This window comes from Xenopus tropicalis, chromosome 7 (genome assembly GCF_000004195.4).
Source record: "Xenopus tropicalis strain Nigerian chromosome 7, UCB_Xtro_10.0, whole genome shotgun sequence".
In the NCBI taxonomy this organism is placed as follows: domain Eukaryota; kingdom Metazoa; phylum Chordata; class Amphibia; order Anura; family Pipidae; genus Xenopus; species Xenopus tropicalis.
The window spans coordinates 75,736,696-75,753,197 of record NC_030683.2 but is presented as its reverse complement, the minus strand read 5'-3'; the positions used below and the strand labels follow the sequence as shown (position 1 = coordinate 75,753,197).

Here is a 16,502-nt window from a genome sequence, read left to right as displayed (position 1 = left end):
ACCATTTGCTTTTTTAATTCCTTAAGACTCACAGGGTTACAGTAATATCAACATAAGAACAATCTCTTTAAGACAATCTGAAGGCTGAATAATGTCTGAATGAGACCCCATTGTACCTACCCCCAATATTCCCCAGGCCAATGATCCAGTGTCTATTTGAACTGTCAGTTTTAGTAAATACTGCACCCGTAGCTATTTGCAGGAGCATCAAGCTTTCATCAAGATCTAACATTTTCACTGACATTAATAAAAGCTATGTTATAGCTTTATTATTCTCCCTGTATCATCATTGCTATTTGGTGGTGTGGCAATTAACACAGGCTTTCTGAAATAGTTGTGAAATCCTGGATTAGGTTTTTGCAATACCAAATTATTTTTCCATATTTGTATATTTTTTGTCTGTGGCTAGCACACCAGTCACACTACCATAAATATGTGGTTCAGGGGTCATATTCTTTCCTTCACTGAGTACTTTTGCACTTTAGATCTTTTTTGTTTGTTTAGGCTCTCAGTTTGAAACAGTATTCACCCAAAAAGTCACAAGTTTGCCTCCCAAATTTCCTCTGGGGTGCCTGCGGGTGTCAGTTAATAGCAAAATAATTTGCAGTGATTTGGGCTGATGAAACACTGGTGTAATAGAGGTGCAACAGCATGACTAAATTTTCTTTTAGCCTGCTGGCCAAGAGAGGAAATAATTACTGAGTAGTGGTGCACGGTTGCCAGACTACATCTCCCAGCATGAGGTAACCCTTGCTAATATATAAGCGTACGCTGGAAATTGATCATCCGGCTAGATCTGTGTTCAGGCCTTTTCATACTCTGATTTTAAATTTTCCTGCATGTTGTTTTGTTTTTGTGGTTCATTTTCCTGATTTTACACATTCATTTTCCTGTCCTTGGAAAAAACTTAAAATGTTTTTTCCTACAAACCTGTAAGGGTAGATCTGTGAGGACCCGCAACTGGGTTGATTTTGTTAAAAACTGACTTTACACAAACACTGACAGAGGCAGTACTGTTCAAAGGTTTGATCATATTTAATTGATTAGCTTGCCACACTTGTATAGTATCTAACGCGGTTAGGACGCGCACTGTGTTCCTCATATAGCGCGTGTTTATAGGTATTATAAATTTAGCGTTAATATGTAGTTCCTGCCATAGTTCTGCTACACACCAGCTCGAGGCACGGACGCGCACTGTGTTCCCTATATAGCGCGTTGCTATATAATTTTTACACCTCCGATATATTTTTATCAGCTTGCCAATCATGGCTTCATTTCCATGCAGCTCCTTGCCCCGTTGCTCCCAATAGACAATCGGGTTGGTATAAGGGCTCCATGTAGTTCACTCCGTTTGGGTTCTTAACCGTTCTTATGATAATATGCCTGATTGCTTCATCTCGCTTGCTCAATGGTAATTATGACAACACGCACAATGGGCACAATTTTTATAGCCATTTGGCATTTTATCAACATTAACATTCATCAATACCCACCTTTATTAACTTTTTTCCCTAGTTAATTATTTTATATTTTACTATTAGTATCCCTCACCTTCCTATAGTACATAGGATTCAGTTAGTCCGACATTTGATGACGCCCAAGAGTTGATGACGTCATTAATATCAGACAGAGTCGGTACACGAGGCACAGATACCGTCTCATCAGCACTATATAAGGTTATTCATTTGGGGGTGATAACCATTTGATCCCCACTCCTGAGGAAGTGTACCGTCAAGTACACGAAACGTGTTGGGCTACTTTAAGAGCTTGTGTCACTTCACAATTTGTAAGTTTTATTCTTCTATTTGAGCTTTTATAATAAATAATATTGCACCAGTTGCTGTTTCTCTTTTGTGCCTCACTGAGGATACAGCCACGCTCTGCAATTAGATTCATATGATCTACTCTACATGAGGATACAATTGCGAACTACAACAAGATTGCTACATTCATCTATCTAGTCAGTTACCACTACTGGATACATTATATCTGTCTGCTACATCCACATTGCCATCTGGTAAGCAGTTCACATTACTGCACTTAAGTGTGTGTGTAAATCAAACAAGCACTAATTTCTCTTTATCTTTTATATGGTGAAGGACTGTCTTTAGACAAACTCTGTTGCACTATTGTATATTTTTTTCTTTACATATGCGCTCCGGCTGTATGCATTGTTGAATTCGGTTTTTTGGGACCCAGTCAAAGGGGTTATCTGAAGCGGAGCTGCAGGAAGAATACGACAAACACACGATTCCGTTCACACAGGATTGAAAACTACATCACATTGAGAGCGCTGAGGACTTTGGTATAGTATATATACCCCACTACTGAATCATGTATAGTATCTTACATCTTCTTTGAGGTGGTTTTTATATAGACACACAACAGTGTTTTAATAAAGCTAAATGGGGAAAAAATACTACATGACTGTTCTGAACAATTACTGACACTGGTGTGTGAACATGAGAATACAGTTGCAGCTGATCTGATTACTAGGGTTAATGATACTGAGGCTAAACTAAATTTTGTAGGCCATGAATATTATATTAAACATATGTCTCGAGTGCCGTGGGTGATGATGGGGTGGGAGAGGGGAGGACTGTATCTTATGGTGAGAGGTGCGGGGTGGTCCAGGGCATCGCTGGTGGGCTATATAGCCTGATTTATAGACCAGTACAGAAATATCTAACCCCGCACTGATTTTCCTGTCCTCCTTCATTCTCCCATGGCCACACACAGAGTGCTGTTGTAGGCACCCAAGGGTGTCACCAAGCCATGCCCCTTATTTTTAAGTGTTTGACATACCTTTTAAATTTAGTAATTAACGGTTAAGTTTTAATATTGCCTGAGGTGTATGGCTTATTACATCTGTGGCTGGTGCAATTTTTTTATCACTTTTTCTTTTTCCTTAATTGCATTTATGTTACTGATCATGCACACCCCTATGTACTCATTCCTTGTCTTAGTTCTGGTGCTCTTCCAATACTTAGTTTTTGACTTTACACAAACACTGACAGAGGCAGTACTGTTCAAAGGTTTGATCATATTTAACTGATTGGCTTGCAACACTTGTATAGTATCTTACATCTTCTTTGAGGTGGTTTTTATATAGACACACAACACAATAAAGAAATACAAAGTTTATTTAATAGAACATGAGAAAGTAAAATGGAAGATCAGTCAACAAGCATTCACATTACCAGCTCCTATTGCCACACAAACATGTTGGCTAATAATGTTCATTCTCATAGTGGAAAAATCCTTAAAATATAAAATCCCTTACCAAAAACAAACTGGTTTTCTAAACTGTTCACCAAACTAAGTACCAATAAACATACTGTAGCTTTCCATGTCCCAGTAGTATAAATACCAGCAAGTAAGCTGTGTGTTGTGAAATTTCAGCTTTTTTTTAAAGAAATGTATTAGTAAAACTTTAAAATTGAGTTTTTTATGCTCTCTGCTATCAGCTGGGTTTAAAGTTAAGAAACAACCATAACTTGGGACAAGATTAAGCCCATAAAAGCTTGTAACTTTAAATAACCATGTGTGCAAGGAATTCAGTTTTCAGAAAACACAACAACATCCCAGTCTTAGCTCTTGCAGTTTATCAGTTTATGTCACTGTATAAAATGAACTGGTACTTGAAACAAAGCTTCAACCTTTTGTATTCAGATGTTGGTCACTGAATCTGGCTTAACTGGTTCTCCATTTTCTAATAGCTTTCTTTTTTTTCCATCTGTATTCTTCTTGAAAATGTTTTCCCTATAAAACTGCAGTTCCTTGATGCTCTCTCTGATATCATCCAGGGCTCTTAAAAGAAACAGTATAACTAATGAATAAGGGTAATTTTTTTATTTGATTTTTACTGCAATAAGAGACATAACAGTGTCTTGCAGTGATTAAAGCTGTATCTGTTAAAGTTAAAGCTCAGGGATGTAAACTCAATTACTCATAGTAAGTAGGTGTCAGTGTATAGGCAAGCTAAGGTTGATGACAGATAATATCTGAACAACCACTAAAAGCAGAACATTTATATAAACTGAAAAGTGCTTGGCTAGCAAAAAACAAAGGTTAGGTTACCACTGTCATGTCTGATTAGCAGCTATGGATTGCTCCGCATGATAGAGAAATGTGAAACTTATGTGGTGTATTTTTAAAAGGGGTTATAGTTAGATCTGCTTTATGCCAGATTTGATAAGATTGAAAGTTTTAAATGTATCTTTTCTAAAATGTCTTAATATATTAATATGGGTGTGTAGAGTATTTTTTGTCTTTTGCTAGCCAAGCACTTTTGCAGTTTATATAAATGTCCTGCTTTTAGTGGTTGTAAACATGAAAGCTAAAGTTACTTACCTGTGCGAAGCTGCCTTTTTAGGAGCAAGTCCATATTCGTCAGGATTCCAGCGTCTGAAAAAAAAAATTATTTCACTTTATTAAAAAAAAAAGCAATACCATGAGCAAATTTACTGAACACACATTTAAGAAAGAACTGACATTAAAACTAAGGATTCAGGTACCAATATCTTTTAATCCAATTTAACATGGATTATTCTTACAAATAGTACCGATACTAAATATAATGTGTTGTGTATTGTACTGTATTTGTCTGTTATCCTCTAACCCAGGGCTGTCCAGCTGGAGGCCCAAGGGCTGGATTTGGCCCTCCACAGGATTTTTACAGCCCCATCTGCTCATAGAATCCACAGACTTCCCTATATGACATTATAATTTTAGTTTAAACTGGCCACTGAACGTGCTTCATAAGAAAAAATCAGCACAATACATGTAAAAAATTGGACAGCTCTGCTTTAACCACTTACACAGTGGTATGTGAAAAGAGAGTAGAATGCTGACAAAGTTGGTAGTCACATTTTTTTATGGCTAAATGGCTTTTAACCATTACAGCGTACAATTATTAAAAAGACAGCACTCATAATGCAATTACAAAATTGTTATAGCCAAATGTGCATCATTATTTTTATTAACATTTATTTATAAAGTGCCAACATATTTCGCAGCGCTGTGCAATAAGTGGGTTCAATACAATGGCCGTACAGAGTAACAAATAAAGTAACCAATAACCAATACAAGAGATGAAGGCTTTAGTGCCCATCACACTTTTGTTTCAACTTACAGTTGCTTGACTTTTTCCGTAAATTTGGGGCAAATACAAGAGGAAACCCCTAATTATAAAATTCACATATAATAAAAAAATATGAATTGCAACCATTGTGAGCAAAAACAATTCACATTTGGTTGTCCATGGCTTTAAAATCATATCACATTTGGTTCAGTCAATCACTTCAGTTCACTGGCAAGGGTTAGAGCTCTCACCAGCAACCTTATCACATTAACAGATTGAGGACAAGAAAAAAAAAAATAGAATTCTCTTAAACCCATGTCTCCAAGCAGAACCCTTGGCATTACATCACTCCCTGACACCAACGCAGACTGGTCGAACACTCGCCTCTATAGCTAAACAGCTGTTTGTCTATAATCACTGAAAAGATATTGCAGTGAAGAAGGTGTAAAAACCACTGCAAAAATAGAATACCTGCACAATTCCTTCACAGTGCTGACATCAATAATCCGGTAATGCAAGTGTCTCATAAACTGTGGCATATATTTGTCCAGGAATTTCTTATCTGCGTGCACTGAATTCCCTATGAGGATAAAAGAATGAATTTATACATACAATAAATTCCTTTTCCCTGAGTCCCAAAGGCAGCACTTACTCTAAGAGATGTTCATCTGTGGGTAGGAAAAACGCTGCCTCTAACATACTTGACACACCCACTTCCTGACACAAAGTCCCTCCCTCCACCAAGATGCCTTGGCGCATAACCACGCAATACCATGACTAATCTAAAATAGACTAATGCATACAGGGAGGGAACATTGTGCTGCCTTTGATCAGACAAAAGTTTAGAATTTTGTTTTATTTTTATCCAAAATGTTCGGAAAAAGTTTTCTCCAAAAAAATCGTGAATTTTGGTGAAAGTTTTATAAATGCCGTATATTGTCGTATATATTGTTGTATTTAAATGGACGTTCATTTCCACGAATCCAGTGCGCCATTTTATGAACATTGGCGCTCATTATTGGAAAACAATGATGAAATTAACTTCCTCTTGAAACTGTGTGAAATAGAAAACAATGATGGGATTAACTTCCCCTTAAAACTGTAAATTTCTAAAATTCGTGGGTTAAAAAAAAATGCTTACATTTAATAATCTGAATTATCTCAAATTTAAAAAAAAAAAAAAAACTCAAAACAATCATATGATGCCAAAAAACACACTTAAATCTAGGAAACAGTTGAACTTGAAACAGTCTCAAAAAAACCTTACTAAATGGATCCCTAAGGGGGGGGGGGGGGGGGGGATTACTTTATTACTGAATTAAGAACGGCTTTAGCAACCTGGTGCACCATCATTGAAACCTGGTCACAAGGCTGTCCTTCAACTCTGGTCCACTGACACTAGCCTCTGTACACGAGGCTGACACTGCTCAGGTTTATTGAGCTTTCAGTCCTTCTGGACCTGGTTTTCCCAGAGCTGTATAATAAGTGGTAACTGCTGATTTAACCCATCTGAACATGTAATTTGTGATACAGCCTTGCCTTTCCTGGTCCCAGGGAAAATAAAGAGATTATTTGGAATTCAGAATGGTCGAGTCCTCCATAATTAGCAGAGAACACATCTCTTAACACCCAGAACATGTAGCTCCTTTTCATTTTTGAAGAAAAATACGAAGTTTAACCTTAAAGTTACTGTGGAACTCAGATGACACTTAGGTCTAAAGCCTGGATATGTCCTTAGAATGATCCTATCATGAAGTATCTGAAGATATGGATTCATATGGATATATATGAAGATATCATTTCTTGACAGAAAGATGAAACAAAAAAGACTCCTCCAGAGGTTCAAAGGGTGGTATTTAAAGGACTTTCAGTACTATGTCCAGATGCCATTTCACACATAATGACCTCATTTTTGGACGAATATTCTAAACAGCTTTGGCAAATCGTTAATTCTGCCCAGATGAGAATTTTCTTATATAAGAAATGATATGATATGATATAAGATCTCTTCTTCGTGATCCTACTTGGTGGTTTATGTAATAAGCTACTGAAACACTGTCTGTGTATCAAGACATTGCTGCCTTTTATGATGGCCCTAAAGATGAGCAGGGCCCTCCAGACTGCCTCTAATTCCAGTGAATTTGATGAAAAGATGCCACAACTCTCTCCCCCAGAGACTTTGTTTTACCTGGTCTCCTAAATGTTGCTTGTGTTCACTGTAATAATAATGGGTGGATCTGGGAAGAGGGGAGGGGAAAGGCTACATAACTGGTTGGGCCAAAATGTTAGGCACCCCCCAGTGACTTCAATCGCTTACCTGAAACCCCTGGCCAGTGCTATTAGGAAAAAACTGCATTGGCCAGGGTGTATGCAGGCAATCATTCCTTCTTCCTTCTTTGATCTTTGTGCTTGCACAGTAACAGAAGCACCAACCAGGGGTAACAAGTAAACAATTACAATCACTGGGGGGTGCTTAACATGTGGCACCCACCAGTGTTTTAGCCTTTCCTTTAAAGCCGTCAGCTTTCCTATCCATAGGATCCTGCTGCATCTAAGGGTAAAACATATTAAATCTGTATTATCCTTTTTCTGTCTAGAACAGACCACTGCTTCTTCATCTTATCCTTGATTGTTCCAAAAAAGCGTTGCACCTATTAATATTAGCAAATAGCTTGCTTGATTCAATTTCATCCAAATAAAAAAAGTCTTCCTCCTCAGAATCTGATTCCTGTCTGTATTCTGAGGTACATTCTTCCACAGCGACATCTGAGGAAAAATCCTTATAAAGTGGGCCATTTTCATACACAACATCCTTGCTGGATGTAGGTTGTTTAAAAGACTCAAAGGCTTGTAAAATAGTGCCCGCATGCGTGGCATCATCTACACGCGACTTACATGTTGGCTATCTCTATACAAGCGGAAAACGGAGAAGTTTAGCAGAGTGTGCTGAAGTAAGCGGTCCATATTAAACAGCGTTTCTTCTTACATGAGGTACAACCATGGTACAACCATCTGGTTGACGCCCTGCTACATGACAGACTTCCCTCTCTTACCTGAGGTGTCTCTGCATGGGGGGTAAGGCTGCATAACCACTACCAATGGGGCACACACATTTGTATGGTGCACTGGTGCCACACAACATCTGGAGGCACAATTCATTTGACAGGCGCCCAGGAATTCAACTAGGTGTCTTCCTTGCTGAGGCATCTTGATGGAGGAAGGGAAGGGGGTGTGTCAAGTTTGTTAGAGGTGTTTTTTTCCAACCAACAGGTGAACATCTCTCAGAGTAAGTGATGTCAAGGGACATGAGAAAAAAATTACATTTTTTTTAAAAAACAATTTTGCTGTCTTTACAGTAGATGTCTAACTCCTTTTAAAGAAGACACGTATTTAATAGAAATGCTGCAAGTTGAATGCATGACTGCACACAAATCCTTGTTCCATGCATCAAACAGTATGTGTATTCAATAAGTGTCCTCTTTTAAAGGGGTGAGATGGTAACCCTAATAGCTCAGAAAAAAAGAAAAGGGTGGAGCTTTACACTAGACCAGTAAGTAGCTGAAATAAGATAAAGTTTTCAGCTTGTGATATAGAAACAAGAGAAAGAAAGGTATATTATTCACTCTTTTTAGTGTCTTTTTTAAGGAATTTAAAATAAAAAAAAGCTTACTTTTAAAGGCTACAGAGGAAATTTGTCATTAACAAGAACTCTTAAACATAATGCTGAAATGTGCCATTGCCCTACACCAGTGATCCCCAACCAGTGGCTCGTGAGCAACATGTTGCTCCCAGTGGCCTCAAAGCAGGTGCTCATTTTTTAATTCCTGGCTTGGAGGCAAGTTTTGGTTGCATAAAAACCCAATATATTGCCAAACAGAGCCACCAGTAGGCTGACAGTCCACATAGGGGCAATTAAATAGCCAATTATTGCTCTTATGGGCACCATCAGGAACCATTTTTATGCTTGTGTTGCTCCCCCACACTTTTTCCATTTAAATGTGGCTCACCGGTATAAAAGGTTGGGGATCCCTGCCCTACACAATACTACAGTGCACAACTGCATAACGCAACCAGAAATATGCATGAAGAAGGCACAGCTCCTACCTGCTAAAGGGCAGACACCAGGAGGTGTGTGCTGCCTGATGAACGAAAGAAATTCATACTCAGCTTGTTGCAATGTTATTTTACTCTCACGGACTGCTTGGGTAAGACCAGACTGAAAGAAAAGAAGATAGATAAGAATGTATGTATTTGACTGCAAAATGTCCAGGTATGAGATCTATTATATTTTAAAGGGGATATATACCATAATTTTTTACAATGCACTAAACCATGTAAAATAATGTAAACTAGAAGTGATTTTATTTTAATACCTTTGGGTTAAAATATGTCCATAACTGCTTGAAAACTGTGCTCTACATAGACCTTTTGCAAGCTTCCAGGTTCTTTAGTATGTGGCTACAGGGGTTTTCAATTGCTACTGTTGAGTAAATCCTGTCAGTCAGTGCTGTGACCACTTCCTGTGGGAGACTGAAGCGACACTAAAGCGACACTAAAACCATGTTTCATTTTGCTCTGGCTTCTGAGAGGTTGTCTATGCAGCTCTCATATAATGACAGTTTTAGGGGGTGAAATAACTGCAACAATGAAACATGTGAAAAACTAATAAAAACAAAGTTTACAAAAAAATGTCTCCTTTAAGGGGCAGTTTACAGTAACGTTAACTTTTAATATAACGTAGACAATGATATTCTTCCTGATAAGTCTTTCATCAACTTTTTTGTTCAGCATCTTTCCAGTTTAGAATTTCAGAAGTTATCTACTTGCTACTACAATCTACACAAACCACACTGCTTATACAAAACTAGTTTTGTATATTGGAACTATAAAAAGGCCACCATACTGTATGTGTCCCCTCATATGCTTTTCTGGGGAGAAAATGGTAATGGTAGACAATAAACAACCACATTTAATTTGCAAAGAGGGGAATCAAAAAATGGTGGTTAAAAAACGATACTCTTAAAAAATCAAATTCAGATTTAGGGGCATATTTATTGTGCTGTGTAAAACGAATTTGCTGAAAAAACGTTGTAAAAAGTTGTGTAAAAGAAATGGAGGCGATCGCCGTCCGAACGCCAGATTTTACGCCATTATTTTACAGTTCTGGCGATGTATGCCAAATTTTTTCGCTGTTTTTTTTACACCGCATAATAAATATGCCTCTTAGTGTAGTTAAATGTAGAACATATTATACAAGTTAAAAGCTGTCATTTTTATTAGAAGTCAAACGGTTATCTGGGAAAAGCACTGCCACTCAGTATTATGAATATTCTATCCTTATCCTTTTTTTTTTAAAAAAAAAAAAAAAAAAAAATATTATTATTATTAACATTGCAAGATTAACGCCACAAAGTTAAAATATATAGATCACATCTGCAAAAAAAAAAAAAAAAAAAAATATTTCTTAGAAGGTTTTCATCCACTCATAAGGCTACTGAGAACCAGGTGTTGTTTCTAAAAAGTTTATCTGTTATCTGGGTCCTTTAACCCCAAGATGCTGCCTTTACTGCTCCAAAGAGTTCCCTATCTCTCTAGGCATACATACAAAGGGTTTCTTACCTAGAAAGATTATGGTCCAAACAGCAAACCAGCTCCAGGGACACTAGGAACGTGAAGTCAGAAATCTAAATTATTTAATGAAAACTGAAAAAAATATTTACAATACTGAGAGGCGTTGCTGGAGGGGGATAACCTGTACCCAAACATTTACAAATTATAAGAGTACATTAGGTTAACAATAAAATTAAACAAGGAATGCACAGAACACACTTTTTTGGGTTCGGCCAAACTCCCGCACCCACCCTGACGGATTCTACCGAATGCCAAACTGAATCCGAATCCTAATTAAAAAATCCCCCTGCCATTTAACCCTTCCAAATGCTAATTATCATATGCTACTTTATGCTAATTAGGATTTGGTTTGGCCGGGACCGTGGATTCGGCCAAAACCTAATCCATCAAAAAAAAGGCTGGATCCGGCCCGAATCCCGAACCGAATACAGGATTCAGTGCATCCCTAAATTAAACACTATCGTCCAATTTATGATTGCAAATTTTTCAAACATCTTCAAATCCAAAATCACTTTACAAATCTGTTTATGTACCATTAGTTAAAATCTTACCTTCCCATGATGCTCTTTGCACCAGTCAGACATGCCATCCAAAAGTTCATCTGGCTGCTTAATTATCAAATTAGGACCCTGTTATTATTAAAAAAAAAAAAAAAATACAAAGCATGTTTAATAACGGAGAAAAATATTGATATCTTTTTACTGACCAGTCTTGTTTCAACATCAGCCCATACAAAATGCCAAAGACCTTAAAAAATACTGATGGCACCCCACAAATCACAAATAGCAAGCTAGGATAAATCTATGTTAGCAGCAAAATCATATATGGTTTTTGTGTTTTCATTTTTAAATGTTTTTAAGAAGAATTGGGGGCCCATTCATGAAAGCACAAATTTTGTGCTTGGTTAAAAGCACGTTTGGAAAAAATTTGGAGTAACCACGATAATTTCTGATGTGCGAAAATGTCACGAAAATTATTTTCTTGGTCGTACGAGAATATTGTGGTTGCGATCCGAAAGTCACAAAATTTTCAGAAACGGCGTGAAAACCTTTATGACTTTGAAACTTCAATGCATGATTTTGGAAACCTTCCATAGGACTCAATGGCACTCTACAGATCCAAAATGAATTCCGAAACGGTCGTAGTCTTTGTAAAAAGTACGACTTTTTTGTGGAAGTTAAAGAAAACCACGAAAAAGTTGTGCAATTTTAATGATATTATTGTGGTCAATACGAAAAGTTCTATAGATTAGAAAAAATATGATTTTTTTTGCAAAATAAAAATTTGTGCTTTAATGGATGGGCCCCTTAATATATGGTAATTGAAATAATAATAATTATTATAATTGAAGGCTACTTATCCAGAAAACCCCAAACCCCATGCATTCTGGATAACAGACCCCATGCCTGTATGTAAATAAATAAATAATATACAATATATAAATAAGATATAAAGAAATATACATATTTACATTAATATACACATACAACAAAGTAGTGTAGCTATTGCACTGAGCTGGTGTTTCCTTTTCTATGCAGGCAGAACAGCAAAATTCTGCTGAAGGGTTTTTTTTAACTGTGCTAGCTATTCGTGTACAAAATTAGACAAGGCCTCTCCACTACCTATGCATGTCACTTATAAAGGACAATAATACAGACAAAGAAGTGCGCAAGAACAGCTTACAGGTGTAATACACATAGATATATTGCACTTGCATAGTGTAATTAGAAAGTAAATCATAAATGCCTTACTTCTGCCAGAATATCAAGATCAGAGTCAGTTATAAGGCATGCCATCTCAATTATATGGTCCTTCTCAATGTCCAGGCCAGTCATCTAAGGGAAAATGACACACATGTTATTTAGAATTCATAAACTGTTATATCTAACATCAAAAAGCCAAAGATACATGCAACAAAATGAAGACTTGAAGGCAGGGTGAGAGTCAGCAGAGACCAAAGCCCTATTTAAAGGCAGCATTGCAGGTGGCAGAATTGGCGAAGATGGCTGTTAGATTATCATTAAGCTTTCAATTTATTGGGGCTTAGTGGCCATTCACTATTACACCTCATTTTAAAATGCAAAAATCAAAGTGGTAAGGCATATAACCAAATGCAATACCATCTGCAAGCTGACCGTAAAGCGTCACAGTGTTAACTTTTTTAGCTTGCTATAAAGGAACCCACAAATAATGGAGTATTACTGAATAGATGCTGGAGAAGTGCTTATAAGGTGAAATATAATAAAGATTGTAAGGTTTGATATAATATCCTATATTCTCATATTCATATAATCATATATGCATGTATTTTGATACTTTGATGCTTAGCATATCATACTCCATTTTAGAAATGTATCTCCATTTTGTAACAGCAAACAGCAAGGCTTGAACATCCCATAATAGTTTTTTCCCAATTAGTACCCTTGCATAGCTTGCATCTTACAGGATGTAAACCTTCTACCACTATTTTGTGATTTGTGAAAGATTTGACCCAATACCAAACTAAATCCTAATTGGCATATGCAAATTAGGATAAGGAAGGGTTAAAGAGAACCACGCGCAGTGAAAGATTTTTAATTTCTGTGCTTATTTGACAAAAAGTCACATGGTTTTAAGGATTCACTTTGGCCAGGAGTGTGGATTTGGACGAATCCTGCAGTAAAAGGCAGAATCTTGGCTGAATCCAGTGCACCTTCATTCTACTTCTTGCTTTGTACAAGAAAAGACTAAACAAATCGCCAGTTCACTGAGAAGCCCTCTGTATAAACAACTCCCTCCCTTTCCCCTGCTGCCAGCTGTTAGGCTGTGAGGAGGAGCAGCTTACATTGTAATGCTGTGCACTGCTGATTTGTTTTGATATATATTTCCTAAATAAATATATACATATTTTATTGAATTAATTTTGAAATAGGGAGTATACAGCCCTATAAGCTTTTAGCATGTTCTAGAATTTCCCATTTTAAGCAACAATTTAATTAATTAATGTATTGAATTATTTGCATCATTCCAGCTTTCCATTTAAAATTCTGTCTTGCTGCAGAGGGCCACTGACCGCAGCAACCTAAAATCTGTTGCTTTTATTTAGTGCATGGTAAATGCCTACAGTGAAAAACCTATATAAGTCTGAAAGTCTATAGCAATTGACTGCAATATGGACAAGAGTGTATGGTAAAAGGAAGCAGTAAGCCAAAGGAGCCAACACAGAAAAGCCACTCATGTAGCAAAGGTATTGTTATCATACTACCATAAAATCTACTTTCACCGAAGCTGCGATACTAGATAAAACCTACAGTCACACACACACAGACAAATCATTTTAGACAAAGGGGTTGTCTATGTAACATGAAGGTCTTTTAAAGGACCAGTAACACAAAATATGTCAATAATTTATTCCCCCCAAACTGCATTAATAATAGATCAGGCTTACTCACCCTTCAAAGTCTTCAGCTTGAATTTTACTTGCTAAATGCTCCATAGCAGAAGGGAAAAAGGGGGCACAGCTTGCTAAAAAAAAAAGCTTAGGTGCTGAAGGTCCTTCAGTGCAAAGCTAACTTCCATTTCCGCGCACAGTGGGATGCAACCTGCCTCTTGCCCTTTTGCTACAGAGTATTTTGCAAGTAAATTTTTAGTTGAAGATTAAAAACAAAAATCCAAGGGAGAGTATGCTTTACCTATTATTATAGCAGTCTGGGTGAAATTAAGTAACAAAACATGTCTGTGTTACTGTTCCTTTAACAGGGGATGGTATTTTTTTGTAATTGAATTAAAGACTCAGGCTGCTGTAATTCTAAGACTGGGTGTATCTAATAGTTATGCTCTGTTTCAGTTAGAATTATTTAGGGCAACAGCAGCGTGACCCCTCTCCCGATGGGGTGATAGACACGTAAATAATACCATAGTCTTTAACACTTCATTCTACATTGAGTTAAATTCTAATTACTCTGAGCTTTAGCACAAAACCCAATTAGGCCATTAAACAGAGACTAAATGCCGGCATAAAGGTAGGGTTGCGCCTCCATTCTCTTTCAGGCGCGATACTGTAGTTCAGCAATGCTCAGTGTGACGTGACACTAAAACCAAAACGTACTGTGTGAGGGTTTAAACAGGGGATCGCAAAGCTACCGCCAAATCAACAGCTCATTAAAGTGCTTCGAATTATTTAATGAATGACAGAATTACCTCCAAGTCCACCCATACCATACGTTGACCCATGTCATTCGCCATGTTCCAAACACTACGAGATTTGTAAGCTGCTTTCCCGCTCGCAACCTGTGATAACTGTCTAACAGCGGCAGCAGCTACAACCCGGCCAACACGCAACATGCCAAGCCTGCAGCTGCCGCAAAGCAGCACTTTCACGCCACCACACAATGTTCTTTCCAAGCCTCGGTCTGGAAGATCCCCGCTCTGATTGGGTTACTGCTTTGTCAGAGTTGACGCTTGAAGAGCGCTTTTTTTATTCATCGTTTTAGAGATGTAAATTGTCATGTATTTAAAGGACAAGGAAAGTCAAAATCTATTAAGCACACTATTAAGTAGTACTACTATTGCTGTGTAAAAATGCTATATTTCTGACTTGCCTAATGAAAGATTTACAGAGATACATATACATACCCCCCAACTGTCCCGCTTTTCGCGGGACAGTCCCGGTTTTTACAGCGCGTCCCGCTGTCCCAGATAGTTGAATGAATGTCCCACATTACGAAAATGCAGAACATTCATTGAACAACCCAGGGACAGCGGGATGCGCTCGCTGGAGCCGAGCGCTCAGGCTCCGGCTCGTTCCGTGGCTCCTGCTCCTTATGCGGCTCCTCTAACTGCAGCGACAGGCCCTTTTATAATGTTGCGCCCGTGCGTACGTGTGACGTCACACGTACGCACAGGCGCAACCTTATAAAAGGGCCTGTCGCCGCCGTAGAAGGAGCCGCATAAGGAGCAGGAGTCTCAAGAAGCAGCATCTATGGGGGGGAGCACTGTGTATTGGAGGTACTCTCTATGGGGGCAACTAGGGGCTACTGTGTATAGGGGGCACTGTGTATTGGAGGTACTCTCTATGGGGGCAATTAGGGGCTACTGTGTATAGGGGGCACTGTGTATTGGAGGTACTCTCTATGGGGGCAATTAGGGGCTACTGTGTATAGGGGCACTGTGTATTGGAGGTACTCTCTATGGGGGCAATTAGGGGCTACTGTGTATGGGGGGTACTGTGCATGGGGGGCATTGTGTATTGGAGGTACTCTCTATGGGGGCAATTAGGGGCTACTGTGTATGGGGGGGTACTGTGTATGGGGGAATTGGGGGCACTGTGTATGGGGGCATTGTGTATGGGGGGGTACTTTCTATGGGGGAAATTGGGGGCACTGTATGGGGGCATTGTGTATGGGGGGTACTTTCTATGGGGCAGTGTATGGGGGCTACTGTCTGTCTATGGGGTCAATTGGGGGCACTGTCTATGGAGGGCATTGTCTATGGGGGTAAATGGGGCACTGTGTATGGGGGGTACTGTCTATTGGGCCATTGGGGCAAAAAAATGAATTTTAAAAATGGGGTGTGGTAATTGGGGCGTGGTCAAAAAAAATTGCCGCGCTGCGCGCACCAAATCTTTTTGTCCCTCTTTTCATTTTTCAAATGTTGGGAGATATGCACATACTAGAATCTACATACTTGTTTCAGTGAACGGTGCCACCATCTTGTCCAGCATGTCACAGAGTGTCCCCCCCACCCTACCCCACAGCATGTCACAGAGTGTCCCCCCCACCCTACCCCACAGCATGTCACAGAGTGTCCC

The 16,502-nt window shown here is 38.5% G+C and overlaps 1 protein-coding gene across 1 annotated transcript; it reads right to left on the bottom strand.

Annotated features, from left to right (window-relative positions):
* Positions 1-3,125: 3,125 nt before the first annotated feature.
* rexo2 (RNA exonuclease 2) lies at positions 3,126-15,125 on the bottom strand. Its single transcript, XM_004916040.4, has 7 exons — positions 14,894-15,125; positions 12,466-12,549; positions 11,266-11,343; positions 9,188-9,299; positions 5,555-5,663; positions 4,354-4,407; positions 3,126-3,810 (listed from the first exon to the last, which is right to left on the bottom strand). The coding sequence occupies exons 1-7, from the start codon at positions 15,035-15,037 to the stop codon at positions 3,669-3,671; spliced, it is 723 nt and encodes a 240-aa protein (XP_004916097.4). The 5' UTR covers positions 15,038-15,125; the 3' UTR covers positions 3,126-3,668.
* Positions 15,126-16,502: the final 1,377 nt, after the last annotated feature.

Bases quoted from the DNA above. Each gene is read 5' to 3' on its own strand.
- rexo2 (XM_004916040.4), bottom strand. From the start codon at position 15,037: ATGTTGCGTGTTGGCCGGGTTGTAGCTGCTGCCGCTGTTAGACAGTTA. The intron at 5,664-9,187 runs GTAGGAGCTGTG...TTATCCTCATAG, and splicing joins TGGTGTCTGCCCTTTAGCAG to GGAATTCAGTGCACGCAGAT. The intron at 4,408-5,554 runs GTATTCTATTTT...TTTTTTTTTCAG, and splicing joins ACTGTGAAGGAATTGTGCAG to ACGCTGGAATCCTGACGAAT.